This window comes from Electrophorus electricus, chromosome 1 (assembly GCF_041902795.1).
Source record: "Electrophorus electricus isolate QZ-2024a chromosome 1, ASM4190279v1, whole genome shotgun sequence".
Lineage (NCBI taxonomy): Eukaryota > Metazoa > Chordata > Actinopteri > Gymnotiformes > Gymnotidae > Electrophorus > Electrophorus electricus.
The window spans coordinates 6,503,877-6,523,960 of record NC_137497.1 but is presented as its reverse complement, the minus strand read 5'-3'; the positions used below and the strand labels follow the sequence as shown (position 1 = coordinate 6,523,960).

Genomic DNA, 20,084 nt, shown 5'->3' with positions numbered 1-20,084 from the left:
AGAAACCACCTTTGATAAGGTGAAGAACAGCTCCCCCTGCTGGTGCATGAAAGCATCTCTGGTCTCTAGCCATTAACCCTTGTGTGGTGTTCGTATTTTTGTTAATCAGCCAATGTTTGCGGTTCTGGAGGGGCCCACCGCATTATTTGGTTTCTGAATCAATACAGCCATAACAATTTATGTAATAAAAATACCAGATGGTTTCTTTATGACAAATACTAGCAATAAAGACAGGATATATGATTAATATTTACCATTTACCCCTTTTAAATCATATTTATAAATGATAGTGCGAATTGTTTATGTGATAAAATGTAAAAACAAAAATGTAAAAAAGAAAAAAGGAAAATTCAATATCAGCATATCGGTGGAAAAACATGTTTATTTAGATTTATGTTAATTGAACACATTTGTGTCAGTATAAAAAACATCAGCCCCATTGAACACATACACATTGAACACATGTGGGGCAGAGTTTTTCTCTGTGTGTGTTGCATATGTATTTCCTGCACCTGATGCATGTGTATTCTTCCATGCATATGATGACACATCATCACAGGCAGCCCAGATCTTGAGTAGGTATTTTGCGGGTTTAGATGCTATGTATTGCCTGAAGGGGCAGCGGCCCCTAAATGACACCAGCTGTTCATCAGCAGTGACATTGGGGTCAGGGTTGTAAAACAGGGGGAGGCGGTGCACCCACTTGTCTCATACTGTTCTGATGGCAGCTAGCTTGTCTCTCTGCTGCCGAGCTGGTCTGTCATTTCAGTTATCGAAGCAGATAATCCTGGAAATTATTTGAAAGTTTTCTAGTGACCTTGTGGCACAGAACAGGTCTCTGCCAGTTTCTGCATCCCACAGGGATTCTGTGGATTCCCTTTGGATCGGAAAACTCCAGCAAGGTTAAGAAGCCCAAGGTATGCACATAAATGGGTTTGGTCCATGGCCTTCTAACCCTCTTGAAAAACATGCCTCTAAATTGGTGCAATCCAGAATAATTTTCTGGATGTCATCCAGGATGAACATTTCAAAAGAAGACCCGATGTCCTAGACTTGAATAACTGCCATCTGTCTTGGCTCTGGTTGCATCGTTATCACATTGGCAGACCTGCGGGGTGGCTCTTTCTTTGGCCAAGGAGACCATTCAATTTCACCATTTTTTGACATCCATATTTCTCCATATGCTATCTGCTGATGTCCTGACTGCTGTTGGGCTGGTCCTGCAGGGGGCTGCTGATGGGCTGGTCCTGTGGCTGGTCCTGCCTGATGGGCTGGTCCTGTAGCTGGCTGGTGAGGGGTTCCTGAGGCTGGTTGTTGACTTCTTCGTTTTGATGGTTGTTCATGTTCAGTTTCATCCTCTTCAGACTCACTGTCAGACTCTGAATTGACAGAAATATTATCTTCAAATTCAGAAAATTCCTCCTCTTCATTATTTTCCCAATGTTCTCTCTCTTCAAAAATAATTTCTAAGGCCTTCTGAACAGAGAACCTCTTTGCCATCTTGATCAACTGCTATGCATAGCCACACACACACACACACACACACACATACACAGATATTTATTGGTTGTACTCCGCCAACAATTTTGAGGAGTGTGAGAAAATATAGAATAATTCCCGCAAAATAGAGGGTGTAATGTGCGGGAATTTAGGAGCAGACAGCTTGAAATATAACAATGTTGCAGTCTTGTCTGTGAGTAGTAGGACCTTGTGCGTGAACACATATGCAAACACACACACACACACACACACACACACACACACACCCACACACACACACACACACCACAAACACAAACAGACACTAACAGTAGGCCACGTAGGAGGTCACTTTTATTATGCATGAGTCCAGTGGACCTGCAAACCACTTGTGTAATATAAATGTGTAGGGAGGGTGTACAATGTGAAGTCATTAAAAATGTGTTATGATATATGTTCTTCACAGGAAATGACTTAAAGCCATAAAATCTGAGGTTGAAATAATAATCAATCGCAACATTTTTCTTTTGGTAAACATTGAAAATGGGTCCCACAGACCCAAACACCACACAAGAGTTAAACAGATCCTTGCCATTAAACAGATTTCAGATGAGTGCCATTTCAGTGAAGCAACGGTGATTCATTTCCAGTGATGACATGACATTCAGTTTGAAGCAAAGCTCCAAAACAGTATTTGTGAAACAGGAGTTTAAAAACTTGAGACATGTTTCTAAAATCTGCTCCACACCACACTGACCCACCTGGACAAAGGGAGGGGTAATTATATTAAAATGCTGTTTGTCGACTACAGTTCAGAATTTAACACTATCATCCCCTCCCTACTCAGTACTAAGTTAGAAGATCTAGGACTGCATACATACCTGTGCGACTGGATCTCCAACTTCCTAACAGACAGACCACAATCAGTACGGGTGGGCAACTGTGTCTCATCCACCCTCACCCTCAGCACTGGAGCTCCTCAGGGTTGTGTCCTAAGCCCCCTGCTCTACTCACTGTACACCTACGACTGTACAGCCACTTCCAGCTCCACCATCATTGTCAAGTTTGCTGATGACACCGTCGTCATGGGCCTGATCTCGGACAACGATGAGAGGGGCTACCTGGAGGAGATTAAACACCTGGAAAACTGGTACCAGGAAAATAATCTCCTCCTAAATGTCAGTAAGACAAAGGAGCTGATCGTGGATTGCAGCAAGAAGCAGGAGCGGCACTACCAACCTGTGGGGATCAGTGGAACCACGGTGGAGAGAGTAGATAGTTTCAGGTACCTTGGTGTTCACATCTCGCAGCACCTGTCCTGGTCCCGCCATACCAACTCCCTGGCAAAGTAGGCTCTTCAGCGTCTTTACCACCTCAGACGCCTAAGAGACTTCAGACTGCCCTCCAAGGTACTGCGGAACTTCTACACCTGCACTATCCAGAACATGCTCATGGGGAACATCACAGTCTGGTTTGGGAACAGCACCAAGCAGGACAGACAAGCACTCCAAAGGGTGGTGCGTTCAGCAGAGCGCATCACTCATACGGAACTTCCTGACCCGTAGACCATCTATTACAAGCGGTGCCAGACCAAGGCCAGGAGGATTGTGAAGGACCCCACCCATCCCAACAACAGGCTCTTCTCTCTGTTGAGGTCAGGGAAGCGCTTTCGCTCCCTGAAGACCAAGGCAGAGAGACTGAAGAGGAGTTTCTTCCCACAGGCCATTTGGGCCCTGAATCAGAGAAACTGATAAACTATGGGGACCACCACCACCATATAACATGTAACTGTAAATATGTTCAATTGGAAGATGGAACTGTACACTGTGTACATACATATACATATATACATGTCCATATATACATATGCATTGTATATTGTGTATATAAACATAATATACATATATTGTACATACATTGTTTAATATATTTTATATATATTTAGATATATATTTCTCTATGCACCTCTGTTTTTTTTCCCTCAGTTTGGACAGAGCACTCTAAAACCATTTCACTGCGAGTTATACTGTGTATGACTATGTATGTGACAAATAAACCAAGCTTGAACTTGAAATCTTTATTGAGCAAACCTGATCCTAGGTTCACACCCCACAACCTTCACCAGGAATAGAGCTTCAGGACAGTGCAGTGCATTGTTCTGTTTTATTTTACCTTGTATTAAATATCACAAATGAATAAGATAATAAGATGATAATAATAAGATGAATAAGGATCAAAAATCAAAACAATGCCTACTCTAACATAAAGACATATTTCAGTATTCTCAGTTCATGTCCATTTATATACCATTTATATATGATAGTCCTGAATCTAAATTATTTCATTCTCTGTTTGATAGAAATGGTTTTAAAATGTTTAGACATTAAACATTAAAAAAAAGGAGCATTCAAACTCATCAAACAAACAAATATCATCCCTCCTGGTCTTCTTTGAATTTCAGAGGTCAACGTGGTAGTAAACATACACATTCATATCTATTTAAACAGCTCCTACAGTAGATATTAAGGTCTGGGGGACTCAGTTTTAGTTAAAGGACTTTTGTACCATATCCTAATGGTTTTGTACCATATCCTAATGCTTTTTTGTTGTTGTTGGGTTTTTTTTTCTGTTCTTCCTTCAGTTTTCCAATGAGTCTTAAAGCAAAAAAAATGAGAAGAGTGTGTTCCTATGTTTTGCCCCAGTTCAAGTTTTAGTATTTTTTTACCTGGTAAAATTGTAAATAATATTCTTGGTTTCCATTTTGCTCTATTAGGTGAGCTCATCATCTCATTTTTCATTTCCTTCCTCAGTTCTTCATTTGCCCCCCTTTATCTATCTAAACTTTGTAGCCTAACACAGGAGATGCTCGTTGGGGAGGAACAGTGGCCCCATCTCCTCTCTTCCCACCATGCTCTTTGTTTGTGTTTCTACCTGCCCATGTTCATTTGTTGCCCCTGGCCCCGCCCCCTACTCATGTTAATTCCCTTCCCGTATCCATCTGACTGTTCCTTATTCAGAACCAGGAACCATCAGTCAAGGCAGACAAATATGCTTTGCAGTTGTACAGTTAGTACCACCAACATTATGCTGGTATGCTGGTGGTATTTGTCACGGGACGCTCCCCCCTACGAGTCACGCGTTACGGCTTGCCACGTGCAGGGGGGTTCACCTTGTTTGTGGTCACGCCTTTTGTGATTGAATGCACCTTCACAGGGTTTAATGTCATGTCTATTTAAACTCAGCTAGTGTGTGCATGGTGTTGGACATTGTTAGGCTGCTGTTATATGTAAAACACATGTAGTCATTGTTAAATGTTATTGTGATCTGTGTTTTATTACATATGGAAGTCTTTCATTAATATTGTGTATGAGTGCCAACGGTGTTGTTCTTGTCTTTCGTTAATAAATGTTTCACTTTATCGAGTGAGTCTGTGCGTCCTGCTCCATGCCCATCGACACTCGGGCCAGCAGAATTGTTACAGTATTAAGCATAAAGTGGTAAGAGCTTCCCCCAACTGACTAACTTTTCTTATATGTTTTTATAGCTGTTAGTCACAGAGAAAACATGGTAACTCTCACTTTCACAGGGAGAAAGCTATTATGTAATATGGACTGGTAGTAGATGGTCATTGTTTCAACTAAAATTGTAATTAATTAAATTGGTAATTAATTACAAATAAATAAATACACATAATGAGTAAATGCACATATGCAAATAAACAAGTTTTATGAGGAACTCTTTAGAATACTTTCACATTCCAAAGAGTTCCTTATGAAACCCAAAAAAAACAAAACAGAGAAGAGAGTTTAAAAAGGTTTATGCCAAAGACAGGCCCTGTTTCACCTGAAGACACTCTCAGGTCATGAAGGCTTGTTTTAACAGAGCTCCTCAAATGAGCGTATGTGATCAGTCAACTAAAAATGGGTTGGAAAAAAGCAGGGGGTACCTAGTGAGACCAGCACTCAGTAGTTGTTGATGTAGGATATGTGAAATAAACAGAGGATCCATGCGGAGGTTGGAAACTATTCCTAGTGCAGTGCAATAACAGCAGAGAGAACAGCTGCTAGTGTAACAGCAGAAAGGGAAGGTGGTTCTACCTCAGGCTATGATGTGGTTGAGACCCACTGTTTGCTGTTTAGGTGCAGGTGAGCTACCTGTACACAGACAGACACGCCCACTTACCCTCAGAACTGTTTACAACACATGGTGTGCTGAACCAGAGAAAAAAATACAGCATGGCTGGATATTTTTTTAAAAATTGCTTATATATTGACAGGGATTCTGAAGCATTGCAAGTGAATCTGTTCTCTACCAGTACAAACAAACAACACTTTTCATGTCTTTTCATGTTTTTAGGTCTTTTTGGGGTTTAGCTTAGGGCCAAGCTTAGCATGAGCACCTGTGAAGTCACATTCAGTGTTTTCAGCATGTTCAGCTGTCCTGTGTCAATGTGCTTGTGGTAGATCTCAAAGTTGACTGGCTACCTGTCACAGAGGAAGTACACCATAGTAACATACCAGGCTTGGACTGTATACTTTGAAAATGTTTTGGTGGCTGAAAATTGTTTACATGCTACATTCACAGACCATCATGACTAGACTAACTGTTGTCAGCTTTACTTTTACAGGTAGCTGAAGTCAGCGTTATTAAAAAAAAAAAAAAAAAGGTTTAGTAGAGTATATTTCACCTGTATATTTTTGTAAAGGTTAAAAGTGTTAACTTGTAGCACAGAGTATACACAATTTGTGAAAAATCATAATACTGGTGTGTTTATACTGTTAAGAAATTTGAAACAAAGAGGGAGGAGATATCCTTTTAAACAGCTGGTCCCGGGTGGAGAATGGGGTGAAGACTTCCCTTTAAACAGCTGATCCTGGGTTCCTAAAGGGCTGCATTCTCCCTTTTGGCTGGATTTCCATCTCCAATACACATAATATTGTATTATGTGACACTGTATTTGTATAATTATATAGATCCCAGTGATGTAAGTGGAGAATGAAGAAATATCCCTGATAGCTAGGTTTAGTCTGCCCCCAAGTGGTGAATAGACACCCTGGAGCTGTTTCTGAACCTAAATACTAATGACCTGCCTTAAAGTGAGTTCCAAGGAAACCACAGAGCACATGTTGAATAAGCAAGTATTTTAATATTCATAGAAATGACCAAACTCATTAGACAATACAAGTAATAACATTTTGTATTAAAATTATTAAAAAATAGATAGTCCATAAATAAATTATTAATCTAAAATATATATACTATATAAATCTAAATATATATACACTGCTGCTGATGGATTTTGAATCTCTCTCATATATTTAGCAATGTACTAGAATGTACTATAGTAAAAAAGTAGAGATTCAAAACTGTAATAAATTACAAAGTTTCCATAGAAGCAGGAGATGCAGGATGTTTCAGACACAGGTTCTTCATCCCTATAAATCAACAAATAAACAAACCCAACAATAAGTTGCAGGTGAAACATGGCAAACATGCCACCTTAATACAGATCACTGTATCAGAGCTCAGTCCTAACAAAATCACTTAAACATGTATCAGTAGAACAAGACCTTCTACAACCAGACTGTTAAGCTTAGCTCTTAAGTTTCCCATGCACAACTATGAGACCAGTTATCTTCAGTAATCCTGTTTGAATATAATAGTTACAGACACATAACTCTCCCCACAGGCCAGTATGACCAGGCAGATTCTCCACTGACTAATATAAACTTAATTTATTTCTCCAAGCTACTCTAAGCCAAGCTACTCACTTCAAAGCTGTTTAAAGGATTTCCATAATTTGTTAAAATCCCTCATATATTCATTTATCTTTTCTGTGAAGTAAGCTTTTCTATTTCTTTCAATTACTCTATTGACCTCATTCTTTTGATTTATAAATGTGCCCAACTCTCATCATCCTTATTTTTAATGTCTATTCCTCTTCTTAGTTCATTCCAAAATATCACTATTTATCCCACTACTATTCTTTGATTTATTCTTACATTATTAATGTAGCTAATTTATTTACATTGTCTAATGATTTAAAACCGATGTACTTATTTTGGTGGCATAAACATAGGAAGAAAAAAAAGAACTCAGCCAATTTCAAGAGTATCTAATATTGCAGTTTAAGTTGAGTCAAGGTAAGTACATGGAATGTAATTTCCAGTCTTGTGGTTTTCTGCATGCAGTTGAACCAAATCTGGTTCACATAAAAAGACTTACTATTTGAATTCTGCAGTCGGAGGAGGCTGCAAAACCTGTAGGTTAACAGATTTAAAGTTAAATACGCAGACATTAATGAAGGGAACTGTCACTAACAGTCCCTCCCAGATTCTGTGTTCCGTGTTTTCCCTGTCTTGTGTTTTTTAGTTCCATTCCATAGTTTCATTTTCTCCTCCCCTCGTTTGATTTTCAACACCTGTCCCTCATTTCTACCCTGTTAAGTTCATGTATTTAAACCCTCTCATGTGCCCTGTGTCTTGGCTGTTCATCTGAATGTGTTTGTACAGTTGTGTTGGTTTGTACTCCATGTTTCTTAGCCCCAAGTTTTCCCTAGTCTTTATTATAGCCTGCTTCCCCTGTTTGCCTCCGTGTGTTTGTTTTGTTTATCATGTATTTTCCGACTCTCCGTATTGGTACTATGACCCTGGACTACGACTACGACTCTGATTCTGGATTTGCCCTGAATAAATCTCGCTCTTCTCTGCAAATGCATCTGCCTCCTTGACGCTCACCATCACAGGAACTGAATGACATTAATGAAGGGAACATTAATGAAGGGAAATGAATAATATAACTACATAATCCATTAGTTTCACCGTATCACTTACATGCAGTGGGGTTTCCTGAAACAGGAGTAAATCCTAAAAATACAAGATAGATATGGAATTATTGTACAAACTGTGTAGAATATATGAATTATTACATGACAGATGTAGCAGGTGTAAAAAAAAGTAAAAAAAGAATCTGAGGATAATCTGACACTGAGGGTAAACATGTCAGTGTGGTGAAGATCAGTCTAACATGTCTAGAGGTTAAAAACCTGACCAGAATCACAAAATACTTGATACCAGATTAGTATCAAATATTAGTTTTGATATAGAAAGCAAGTTATGTACATATAAAAACCATTATACTCAATAAAGAAATAGTTTTCTTTAACATATATTTGACTCCTTCCTCCCATACCAGATTTCTTCTCAGTCTTTTTCTTCCACCAGATGAATACAACACCAATGAGAACCAGAAGGAGAACAGCCACTACAACAACTGCACCAACACCAACCGACCCTCCACCTGAAACACCAGTGTGTCACATCACTGTAGACTTCCATCAGTGGTGTGTACAATTTAATAATTTAGAATGCAAAGATTTACAGCATTTTTTCCCTTTTAGAGTCAGATTTCTCCTACCTGTGTTCAGGACCCTGCGATCAGCCATTCTTAACACTAAGTCCTTCTCCAGTCCACTGTGATGAACTACACAGGTGTACTCATTCTTGTCCAGCTCCTCAGGTGAGACTGTCAGAATGCTTCTCTTCTGGAAGGTTCCATCGTGGTTAGGTAATGTCTCTGTGAGCTCCATGTTCTCATTCAGGTCCTTTCCGTTCTTCTTCCAGGAGATCTTCACTTCTCTGGGGAAGAAACCTTTAGCATGACACACCACTGGAGAAGAGGAGTCCTTCTGCAACAGAGTCACCTCAGGAGAAACTGAAGAGAAACAGAGAGAGAATGAGAAGGAAATTAAGAACACACAGAGGTCTCAATATGTATGCAGATAACAGTTACATTAACAGAGCAGATCACATACTCTACCTTTCCTCTCAGCATACTTCTGTAACCACTCAATACAGGTGTTCTCCAGGTAGTTCGTTTGGCCCACACTATAAACAACATCAGAATCCCACTTTTGTTTGGTATTTTCAGCTTTATCATTAGCTGCAGTCCAGGTGTGTGTGTTCAGATTCAGACTGATGTAGTCTTCTCCATCATAGCTGTACTGCATGTATCCTCTCTTGGTTCCATTATCTTGCAGCTCACAGCCGTACATCACCTGCACTGTGTGAACCCCTGCAGAGAGATACACATGACACCATTTGGGTTTTTTAGTGAAAGGGCTCACCGTTTTGATATTTTCTTAAAGAATCTATTATGTATTTGGAAGTGCATTAAATATATAGACACTAAATTAAAATTGTTTTATCCCCTAAAAAAATTGTATGCAGTATGCGGTGCCCATCTATATTTTAAAACTCTGTGTAATTATTAATTTGATGTTTACATTACCAGTGTTATTAACGGATTGTTTTGTGAGTAGTTGGACTAGCAACACCTATTTAAACAGTTGTAAATGGACATTCAGAAAACGCACACAAACAAGTTAAATATGTAAGATGTTTTTCTTTACTATTCAGGACTGTTTGTACAGATCTAGCCTCAGTTGATATTTTACATTGTTTTTGTTTTTTGCATTGTTTTGCCTTTTCACTCCAGCTACTCTTATAACTGGACTTAATCATGGATTATTTTTTATTATCACCATTAAATTACTAGTTTATATTACTGTTATAGTGGCAATTACAATTTTCTTTCTTGACTATAAAACTAAGCCATACACAAAAGTTACATTTTATAATAAATTTATTGTCATTTAATAATGAGCCACAAGGTAGCAGCATTCCACAATCTAATACAGTGTGAACAAAACATAAAGAGGTATATGGGTTTTTGTTTTTGTATTTGTTTTAAAGTGGAGTAAGGACATCACAGAGCTGTTAGAGGATGACTGTGTTTCTCTGTATGTCCTCGACTTAAACCTTACATAATATCTGTTTTGTTTATAATAGTAACGTTTATAGTTTTCAGATACACTATTGTTTATATTCCTTTAAGACCCTAGGCCACTTGACAACAGAATAGCAAGTACAATTATATAAACTGTACAATATAAACAATATAATACATTAATTAAAATGTCTCCCATTATTTGATTCAGGAACAGTTATGATGTCAGTCACAATGCTCAAATTCATACACAAATGACTAAGCTCCTGTAGCACTAGGTCATAGTGACACCTAGCATTCATGCAATCAGTTCACAGAGAGCACACTAAGAAAACTATTACTAATACATATATTTAAAAAAAACTACTAACATTCTAATGCTAATATACTAATAAAAAACAGTGTAACTGTAAATGTCTACTTTTGTAATTAGCTCCATCAAAAGGTGTCTGTCTAATGTGGGAAAACAATAAATACAAATGTTTGGATAGTTCCTTCATGTGGTTTTACATAGGAGTGATTATGGTAGCACAGATTACAGTTATGTGTATACATTTTCTCTGCTGTTGCTAATTAACTGTGTAACAAAGTAACAACACGTGAGGAAGCTGTACACTTTAGACTGACAGAGGTACAGAATACATCATACTGTTGCTGTCTGACGGCTGGTTTCCATTGATACTCACTACTAGACTGTAATAATGAATGTTGTTAAGTGTCACTGTGATGCTATTTCTGAGTGTTTTCATCCTTACCTTGAGTCTGAATAAAGGGTCCCATTCCAGTAGCCTCATTGTCTTTGAAGATCTCCTGAATTCTCTGCTGAATCTGTGTAGTTTTTTTGTAGTCCAGTAGTGGATCATTAGCTGTAATGTTCTTTATCCACTTACCATCCACCAGAACAGCAGCAGTGCACTCTGAGAAATCTGTTCTGGGAGTAACTGCATTGCAGACATGATGTAGAGTATAATTGTCTGTAAAGAGGAAAAACACAACCATTTGTTTTTATTAAAACATGAATCTCAGACATAAATGTTTCAGATCCAAAATCTTTGCAGAAGAAAATGAAAAGGCCAATTTCTTCCATCTGTTATAATTATCACACTGTACAAGCGGCACTCTTTAGCACAGTTGCCCAACCAGTAGTTCGCAGAGTGCTTGCTGATTGATCGCAAGGTGGTTATGCTACAAATTTTAAATAAAGGACCTATGTAGATAAACAATATATAGGATATACAGTTGAATATATAACTACATTAATTACATTATAATTAAACACCGAGTTGGACAGAGGTTGGCTAATTAAATGCTCCATATTTCTATGTTCACTTATTCACATAATTAAGTTATATAATTTTATTTAACATATAATTATAGCCTACTGCCTAAATATTGTCTTGATGTCATACTTCAGTGTGTATGCTTGAAAATACTGTATACCAAACAGTGTCTGATTAACAAATATACAGAGTAGGCACTAGCCTATGGTCCTCATACCTTTTAGAGGCCTCGCAACAACGGATCAAAACAGGACTGATTTGATCTTGAAAGACAAATACAATTGTGTTCTTTTTTTTTCAAAAAATAGGGGAAAAAGAATCAACTCAAAGAAATGAAAACTTTACATTAAAGACTCTATAGAGTAAACACTGTATTAATGTAATGTACCTATTCACAACTTAAAGTACATAAACCATACATTGTTTTTTACAGTGTAAACGGAGCTGTACCAGACACAGTCCCTCTAGCGGCGAAATGTTCACTATTTAGTTCACGTGGTTCAGTGTTACCCCACAAGAGCGCGCACACGAGACACCTCGCGAAGCCTTCTGTGAGTCAGTGTCTCGCGAGTTCACATCCTAGTGGAATAGTAGAAGCTTCGAGAACATCGTCGAGTTAGCTAGTTAGCTAGCTAGCTTTTCTGAGTTTCGATTAAATTGTTAACTTCGCCGTGTAATTTCTACCATAACAGCGAATCTATCTTGTTCAGGCAGTTTTGCGCATTTTTTGTTGAGACCTAAGAATTCTTTCACTCTTTTCATTGTGTTTTGTGTAAAAAAATTGGTTTAAAATTTTTTGTTGGTAAATTAAAAACATTAGGAGATCATTTGCAAGGGGTCCAGAGATTTCGACTGCCTACAGGGGCCTCCACAGGATTTCATCCGGCACTGATAACCACTAAATACATTTTCTAAACATTTTGACACTGGTCCGACTAACCTAAACATAAGGCCAGCTACTTAATGCCGAATAAATGCTAAACGCGAGGAGAATCAGGACTTTCATGATCGCGGTTTGATTGAAAACCAGCTTTCAATCACGAAGTTGTGAAAAACGTTGATTCGAACAAAAACAATAGGGTTAACCTTGACTGAAACATTCATATACTGTAACGTTGCAGGAGTAACACCTGCCGTTAGGACGAGCACCTCACGATAGGACAAATTTGCAGTAAAGGAAGTTGATGGTTGAGAGAAGAAGGGACGCTTTCATGCCTATGACACATAAAATCGTTTAATGTAAATTGTAACATGCAATACCGGTATGGTTCACACCAAAATACGATTTCTGACAGTCCACGCAATTTACAAACGTCCCTTGTTATGCTCCGCTGTATACGCTCCAAGCTGTCCACCGATTACAGAGACAGACGAACTTCAGATCAGCAGGTGTAGACTCCCTTGAACTCTCCGATGTTCCCTCGACACTGAGGTAAGCGACCATCAAAGAACTATATGAGTTAACCCAGCTAAGCCGGCTATACTACAAGAAACCGAATACCCGTTTTACAGAAAGGTCTTGCTGTACCCAGCTGTAGCCCATGATCATCTCCCTGTTTGTTGGTCTCAAAGTCTGATGACACTTATCGCCATTGTACCAACTTCATGAAAAAAAATATTGCGATCACCAAGCCAGATCGGTTTCCTCGTCCTCGATTGTGATTACGAAGCTGGATGTAGTAAAAGGTCCAGAAGCACTGAATTTGCACCTTTTTCCACCTCATTTTAGCGTTACGAGTTAATTTTGTTTAATCGAGGTCTCAAATTATTTGTTTCATTATCTCGACACAAACGTTTTCTCGAGATAATGGAATTAATCTATCGCAATATCAAGAAATCGAAATTTATAAGGACATAATTTGATATCTCGTAAAAACTAAATATAACTAGATAATCTAAAAAGGTATTACCTTATACAGCATTTTATGTAGCAATGTCAGAAGAGAAAGTACATTGATAAGCGCGTTAAAGGTAGATCTAAAATACACTATAGTGATCAAAATTCACTGAAAAGAATTTTGAATTATAAACAGTGTCGTATTACCAAATAATAAGTGTAGGCAGCAACCTATGATCCTCGCAACTTTCAGAAGCCTCGCGACAACTGATCAAAATAATACTGATTTGATGTTGAGAGACATTTAGAATCAAGCTTTCTTAAATTGTTTACAAAAGGTGGAAAAAAGTGAATCAACTCAAAGAAATTAATACTTTATATTAAAGACTCTATAGAATAGTGTATTAATGTAATGTACCCATGAACTACTTAAAGTATATAAACCGTAGTTTTTCACAGTGAGCATGGCGCCGTACCAGACGCAATTTCCATTTAGTTTAATGTTATCCCACTATACCGCGTGCATGAGAAACCTTGAGAAACGAAGCTTTCTGTGAGTTAGTGTCTCTTGTGTTCCTGCCGATTCCAGTTCTTACTATAATATTAGTGAATAGAGGTTTCGAGAGCACCGACGAGTATGCAGATGTGTGCATTACTTAGTTATTTTTTTTTAAACTAGTTGCTTATTTCCAGTATAAAACAAGTATGAAATATCTGCTGCCATCAAGAATGCTGACCTGTCAATAAATACAGTAACAAGGTGATTTTATACATGTAACTTTGAGTGGTTTTCACCTACTGATATACTGCACACCCGAAGGAAGAGACAGGAGGCATGTGTTTCTCCAGCCTGCTTCAGTGAGAGTTTTAAATAATACCACAACCTCAACTGTCCTCCCTGATGTACAGACCACAGCGTCCTTAGTCAGAAATGCAGCAGCTTCTGACTGACACATGCGGGTAAGCTCATCTGAATATTAACCTGTTCTACCTGTTCCCCTACCTGCCTGTCTGAATCTTCCTTTATACCACGCACCTGCATAGCCTACCTACCTCACTCTGCCTGCCAATGACTTCTGTTAGTGCTGGAGTAAATGGGTGTAGCCCTAATAATGTTTTAATTATTAATAACATTAAACAACTGACATTGTTAATGTTTATTTTGTGTAATAAATTTGCTTTCTTAAAACTGTTATTTGGTCAAATTCAGAACGTTATTAGTACATAATTTGCGAGGGAGACCCTGAGATTTAGATTGTCTAAGGTCCACCACATCTTATCAATATACTGTCTACAGCCTTTCAGATCACAAACACCAAAGAAAATGAATTTCAATTGAAAAAAATCTAGTCCAGGACATCCAGTTTAATATATAACTACAATAATTATGTAATAAATAACACACAGTGAGTTGGACAGAGGGAGGCTAACTCAGATTAAATCCTCCATATTTACAGTAAAATTAAGGATTAGTAAAGATCATCTGAAAGTTTAAAACAGATCGGAGGCTGAAAAACAGGCTCAAAACACAACTTCAGTCCACGTTCAATAATTCACATATTTCATTTAACATATCATTTTAGTGTACTGCCTAAATATTGTCTTGAAAAGTTTTCAAAATATTTTAACAATTGCCCAACTATCCTAACCATTAGCCAGCTACTTACCTGTCAATGCCGGAATAAATCAAAGAATAGTAATATAAATAGTGATATTTTGGAACGAACTAAGAAGAGGAATAGACATTAAAAATAAGGATGATGAGAGGTGGGCACATTTATAAATCAAAAGAATGAGGTCAATAGAGTAATTGAAAGAAATAGAAAAGCTTACTTCACAGAAAAGATAAATGAATATATGAGGGATTTTAACAAACTATGGAAATCCTTTAAACAGCTTTGAAATGAGTAGCTTGGCTTGGAGTAGCTTGGAGAAATAAATAAAGTTTATATTAGTCAGTGGAGAATCTGCCTGGTCATACTGGCCTGTGGGGAGAGTTATGTGTCTGTAACTATTATAATCAAACAGGATTACTGAAGATAACTGGTCTCATAGTTGTGCATGAGAAACTTAAGAGCTAAGCTTAACAGTCTGGTTTTTGAAGGTCTTGTTCTACTGATACATGTTTAAGTGATTTTGTTAGGACTGAGCTCTGATACAGTGATCTGTATTAAGGTGGCATTTTTGTCATGTTTCACCTGCAACTTATTGTTGAGTTTGTTTATTTGTTGATTTATAGGAATGAAGAACCTGTGTCTGAAACATCCTGCATCTCCTGCTTCTATGGAAACTTTGTGTAATTTATTACAGTTTTGAATCTCTACTTTTTTACTATAGTACATTCCAGTACATTGCTAAATATATGAGAGAGATTCAAAATCCATCAGCAGCAGTGTATATATATTTAGATTTCAATAGTATATATATTTTAGATTAATAATTTTATTTATGGACTATCTAGTTATTAATACAAAATTTTAATACTTGTATTGTCTAATGAGTTTGGTTATTTCTATGAATATTAAAATACTTGCTTATTCAACATGTGCTCTGTGGTTTCCTTGGAACTCACTTTAAGGCATGTCATTAGTATTTAGGTTCAGAAACAGCTCCAGGGTGTTCGACACAGAATGCTTTGCCCATTCTAGTCACTACTGTAGACCTCTAGAGGCTCTTTTACCAATGATTCGGGACAAGGCCATGATGACACGTCTATTCACCACTTGGGGGTAGACTAAACCTAGCTATCAGGGATATTTCTTCATTCCCCACTTACATCATTGGGATCTCTATAATTATTCAAATACAATGTCACATAATACAATATTATGTGTATTGTAGATGGAGATCCAGCCAAAAGGGAGAATGCAGCCCTTTAGGAACCCAGGATCAGCTGTTTAAAGGGAAGTCTTCGCCCCATTCTCCACCCGGGACCAGCTGTTTAAAAGGATGTCTCCTCCCTCTTTGTTTCAAATTTCTTAACAGTATAAACACACCAGTATTATGATTTTTCACAAATTGTATATACTCTGTGCTACAAGTTAACACTTTTAACCTTTACAAAAATATACAGGTGAAATATACTCTACTAAACCTTTTTTTTTTTTTTTTAATAACGCTGACTTCAGCTACCTGTAAAATTAAAGCTGACAACAGTTAGTCTAGTCATGATGGTCTGTGAATGTAGCATGTAAACAATTTTCAGACACCAAAACATTTTCAAAGTATACAGTCCAAGCCTGGTATGTTACTATGGTGTACTTCCTCTGTGACAGGTAGCCAGTCAACTTTGAGATCTACCACAAGCACATTGACACAGGACAGCTGAACATGCTGAAAACACTGAATGTGACTTCACAGGTGCTCATGCTAAGCTTGGCCCTAAGCTAAACCCCAAAAAGACCTAAAAACATGAAAAGACATGAAAAGTGTTGTTTGTTTGTACTGGTAGAGAACAGATTCACTTGCAATGCTTCAGAATCCCTGTCAATATATAAGCAATTTTTAAAAAAATATCCAGCCATGCTGTATTTTTTTCTCTGGTTCAGCACACCATGTGTTGTAAACAGTTCTGAGGGTAAGTGGGCGTGTCTGTCTGTGTACAGGTAGCTCACCTGCACCTAAACAGCAAACAGTGGGTCTCAACCACATCATAGCCTGAGGTAGAACCACCTTCCCTTTCTGCTGTTACACTAGCAGCTGTTCTCTCTGCTGTTATTGCACTGCACTAGGAATAGTTTCCAACCTCCGCATGGATCCTCTGTTTATTTCACATATCCTACATCAACAACTACTGAGTGCTGGTCTCACTAGGTACCCCCTGCTTTTTTCCAACCCATTTTTAGTTGACTGATCACATACGCTCATTTGAGGAGCTCTGTTAAAACAAGCCTTCATGACCTGAGAGTGTCTTCAGGTGAAACAGGGCCTGTCTTTGGCATAAACCTTTTTAAACTCTCTTCTCTGTTTTGTTTTTTTTGGGTTTCATAAGGAACTCTTTAGAATGTGAAAGTATTCTAAAGAGTTCCTCATAAAACTTGTTTATTTGCATATGTGCATTTACTCATTATGTGTATTTATTTATTTGTAATTAATTACCAATTTAATTAATTACAATTTTAGTTGAAACAATGACCATCTACTACCAGTCCATATTACATAATAGCTTTCTCCCTGTGAAAGTGAGAGTTACCATGTTTTCTCTGTGACTAACAGCTATAAAAACATATAAGAAAAGTTAGTCAGTTGGGGGAAACTCTTACCACTTTATGCTTAATACTGTAACAATTCTGCTGGCCCGAGTGTCGATGGGCATGGAGCAGGACGCACAGACTCACTCGATAAAGTGAAACATTTATTAACGAAAGACACGAACAACACCGTTGGCACTCATACACAATATTAATGAAAGACTTCCATATGTAATAAAACACAGATCACAATAACATTTAACAATGACTACATGTGTTTTACATATAACAGCAGCCTAACAATGTCCAACACCATGCACACACTAGCTGAGTTTAAATAGACATGACATTAAACCCTGTGAAGGTGCATTCAATCACAAAAGGCGTGACCACAAACAAGGTGAACCCCCCTGCACGTGGCAAGCCATAACGCGTGACTCGTAGGGGGGAGCGTCCCGTGACAAATACCACCAGCATACCAGCATAATGTTGGTGGTACTAACTGTACAACTGCAAAGCATATTTGTCTGCCTTGACTGATGGTTCCTGGTTCTGAATAAGGAACAGTCAGATGGATACGGGAAGGGAATTAACATGAGTAGGGGGCGGGGCCAGGGGCAACAAATGAACATGGGCAGGTAGAAACACAAACAAAGAGCATGGTGGGAAGAGAGGAGATGGGGCCACTGTTCCTCCCCAACGAGCATCTCCTGTGTTAGGCTACAAAGTTTAGATAGATAAAGGGGGGCAAATGAAGAACTGAGGAAGGAAATGAAAAATGAGATGATGAGCTCACCTAATAGAGCAAAATGGAAACCAAGAATATTATTTACAATTTTACCAGGTAAAAAAATACTAAAACTTGAACTGGGGCAAAACATAGGAACACACTCTTCTCATTTTTTTTGCTTTAAGACTCATTGGAAAACTGAAGGAAGAACAGAAAAAAAAAACCAACAACAACAAAAAAGCATTAGGATATGGTACAAAACCATTAGGATATGGTACAAAAGTCCTTTAACTAAAACTGAGTCCCCCAGACCTTAATATCTACTGTAGGAGCTGTTTAAATAGATATGAATGTGTATGTTTACTACCACGTTGACCTCTGAAATTCAAAGAAGACCAGGAGGGATGATATTTGTTTGTTTGATGAGTTTGAATGCTCCTTTTTTTTAATGTTTAATGTCTAAACATTTTAAAACCATTTCTATCAAACAGAGAATGAAATAATTTAGATTCAGGACTATCATATATAAATGGTGTATAAATGGACATGAACTGAGAATACTGAAATATGTCTTTATGTTAGAGTAGGCATTGTTTTGATTTTTGATCCTTATTCATCTTATTATTATCATCTTATTATCTTATTCATTTGTGATATTTAATACAAGGTAAAATAAAACAGAACAATGCACTGCACTGTCCTGAAGCTCTATTCCTGGTGAAGGTTGTGGGGTGTGAACCTAGGATCAGGTTTGCTCAATAAAGATTTCAAGTTCAAGCTTGGTTTATTTGTCACATACATAGTCATACACAGTATAACTCGCAGTGAAATGGTTTTAGAGTGCTCTGTCCAAACTGAGGGAAAAAAAACAGAGGTGCATAGAGAAATATATATCTAAATATATATAAAATATATTAAACAATGTATGTACAATATATGTATATTATGTTTATATACACAATATACAATGCATATGTATATATGGACATGTATATATGTATATGTATGTACACAGTGTACAGTTCCATCTTCCAATTGAACATATTTACAGTTACATGTTATATGGTGGTGGTGGTCCCCATAGTTTATCAGTTTCTCTGATTCAGGGCCCAAATGGCCTGTGGGAAGAAACTCCTCTTCAGTCTCTCTGCCTTGGTCTTCAGGGAGCGAAAGCGCTTCCCTGACCTCAACAGAGAGAAGAGCCTGTTGTTGGGATGGGTGGGGTCCTTCACAATCCTCCTGGCCTTGGTCTGGCACCGCTTGTAATAGATGGTCTACGGGTCAGGAAGTTCCGTATGAGTGATGCGCTCTGCTGAACGCACCACCCTTTGGAGTGCTTGTCTGTCCTGCTTGGTGCTGTTCCCAAACCAGACTGTGATGTTCCCCATGAGCATGTTCTGGATAGTGCAGGTGTAGAAGTTCCGCAGTACCTTGGAGGGCAGTCTGAAGTCTCTTAGGCGTCTGAGGTGGTAAAGACGCTGAAGAGCCTACTTTGCCAGGGAGTTGGTATGGCGGGACCAGGACAGGTGCTGCGAGATGTGAACACCAAGGTACCTGAAACTATCTACTCTCTCCACCGTGGTTCCACTGATCCCCACAGGTTGGTAGTGCCGCTCCTGCTTCTTGCTGCAATCCACGATCAGCTCCTTTGTCTTACTGACATTTAGGAGGAGATTATTTTCCTGGTACCAGTTTTCCAGGTGTTTAATCTCCTCCAGGTAGCCCCTCTCATCGTTGTCCGAGATCAGGCCCATGACGACGGTGTCATCAGCAAACTTGAC

The 20,084-nt window shown here is 38.2% G+C and overlaps 1 protein-coding gene and 1 long non-coding RNA gene across 2 annotated transcripts; one reads left to right on the top strand and one right to left on the bottom strand.

Moving 5' to 3' along the window:
• Nucleotides 1-1,184: 1,184 nt before the first annotated feature.
• Nucleotides 1,185-11,265, bottom strand: LOC113568574 (BOLA class I histocompatibility antigen, alpha chain BL3-6-like). Its single transcript, XM_035525954.2, has 6 exons — nucleotides 11,022-11,265; nucleotides 9,298-9,552; nucleotides 8,896-9,192; nucleotides 8,671-8,778; nucleotides 5,662-5,669; nucleotides 1,185-1,379 (listed from the first exon to the last, which is right to left on the bottom strand). The coding sequence occupies exons 1-6, from the start codon at nucleotides 11,263-11,265 to the stop codon at nucleotides 1,185-1,187; spliced, it is 1,107 nt and encodes a 368-aa protein (XP_035381847.2).
• An 887-nt stretch (nucleotides 11,266-12,152) lies between these two features.
• On the top strand, nucleotides 12,153-15,997 carry LOC118241482 (uncharacterized). Its single transcript, XR_004776117.2, has 3 exons — nucleotides 12,153-12,978; nucleotides 14,204-14,343; nucleotides 15,623-15,997. It is a non-coding gene; the product is annotated as an uncharacterized LOC118241482 (long non-coding RNA).
• Nucleotides 15,998-20,084: the final 4,087 nt, after the last annotated feature.

Bases quoted from the DNA above. Each gene is read 5' to 3' on its own strand.
- LOC113568574 (XM_035525954.2), bottom strand. From the start codon at position 11,265: ATGGTTGTGTTTTTCCTCTTTACAGACAATTATACTCTACATCATGTC. The intron at 9,553-11,021 runs GTAAGGATGAAA...ATCTCTCTGCAG, and splicing joins ACCCTTTATTCAGACTCAAG to GGGTTCACACAGTGCAGGTG. The intron at 8,779-8,895 runs GTAGGAGAAATC...CTGGTGTTTCAG, and splicing joins TCGCAGGGTCCTGAACACAG to GTGGAGGGTCGGTTGGTGTT.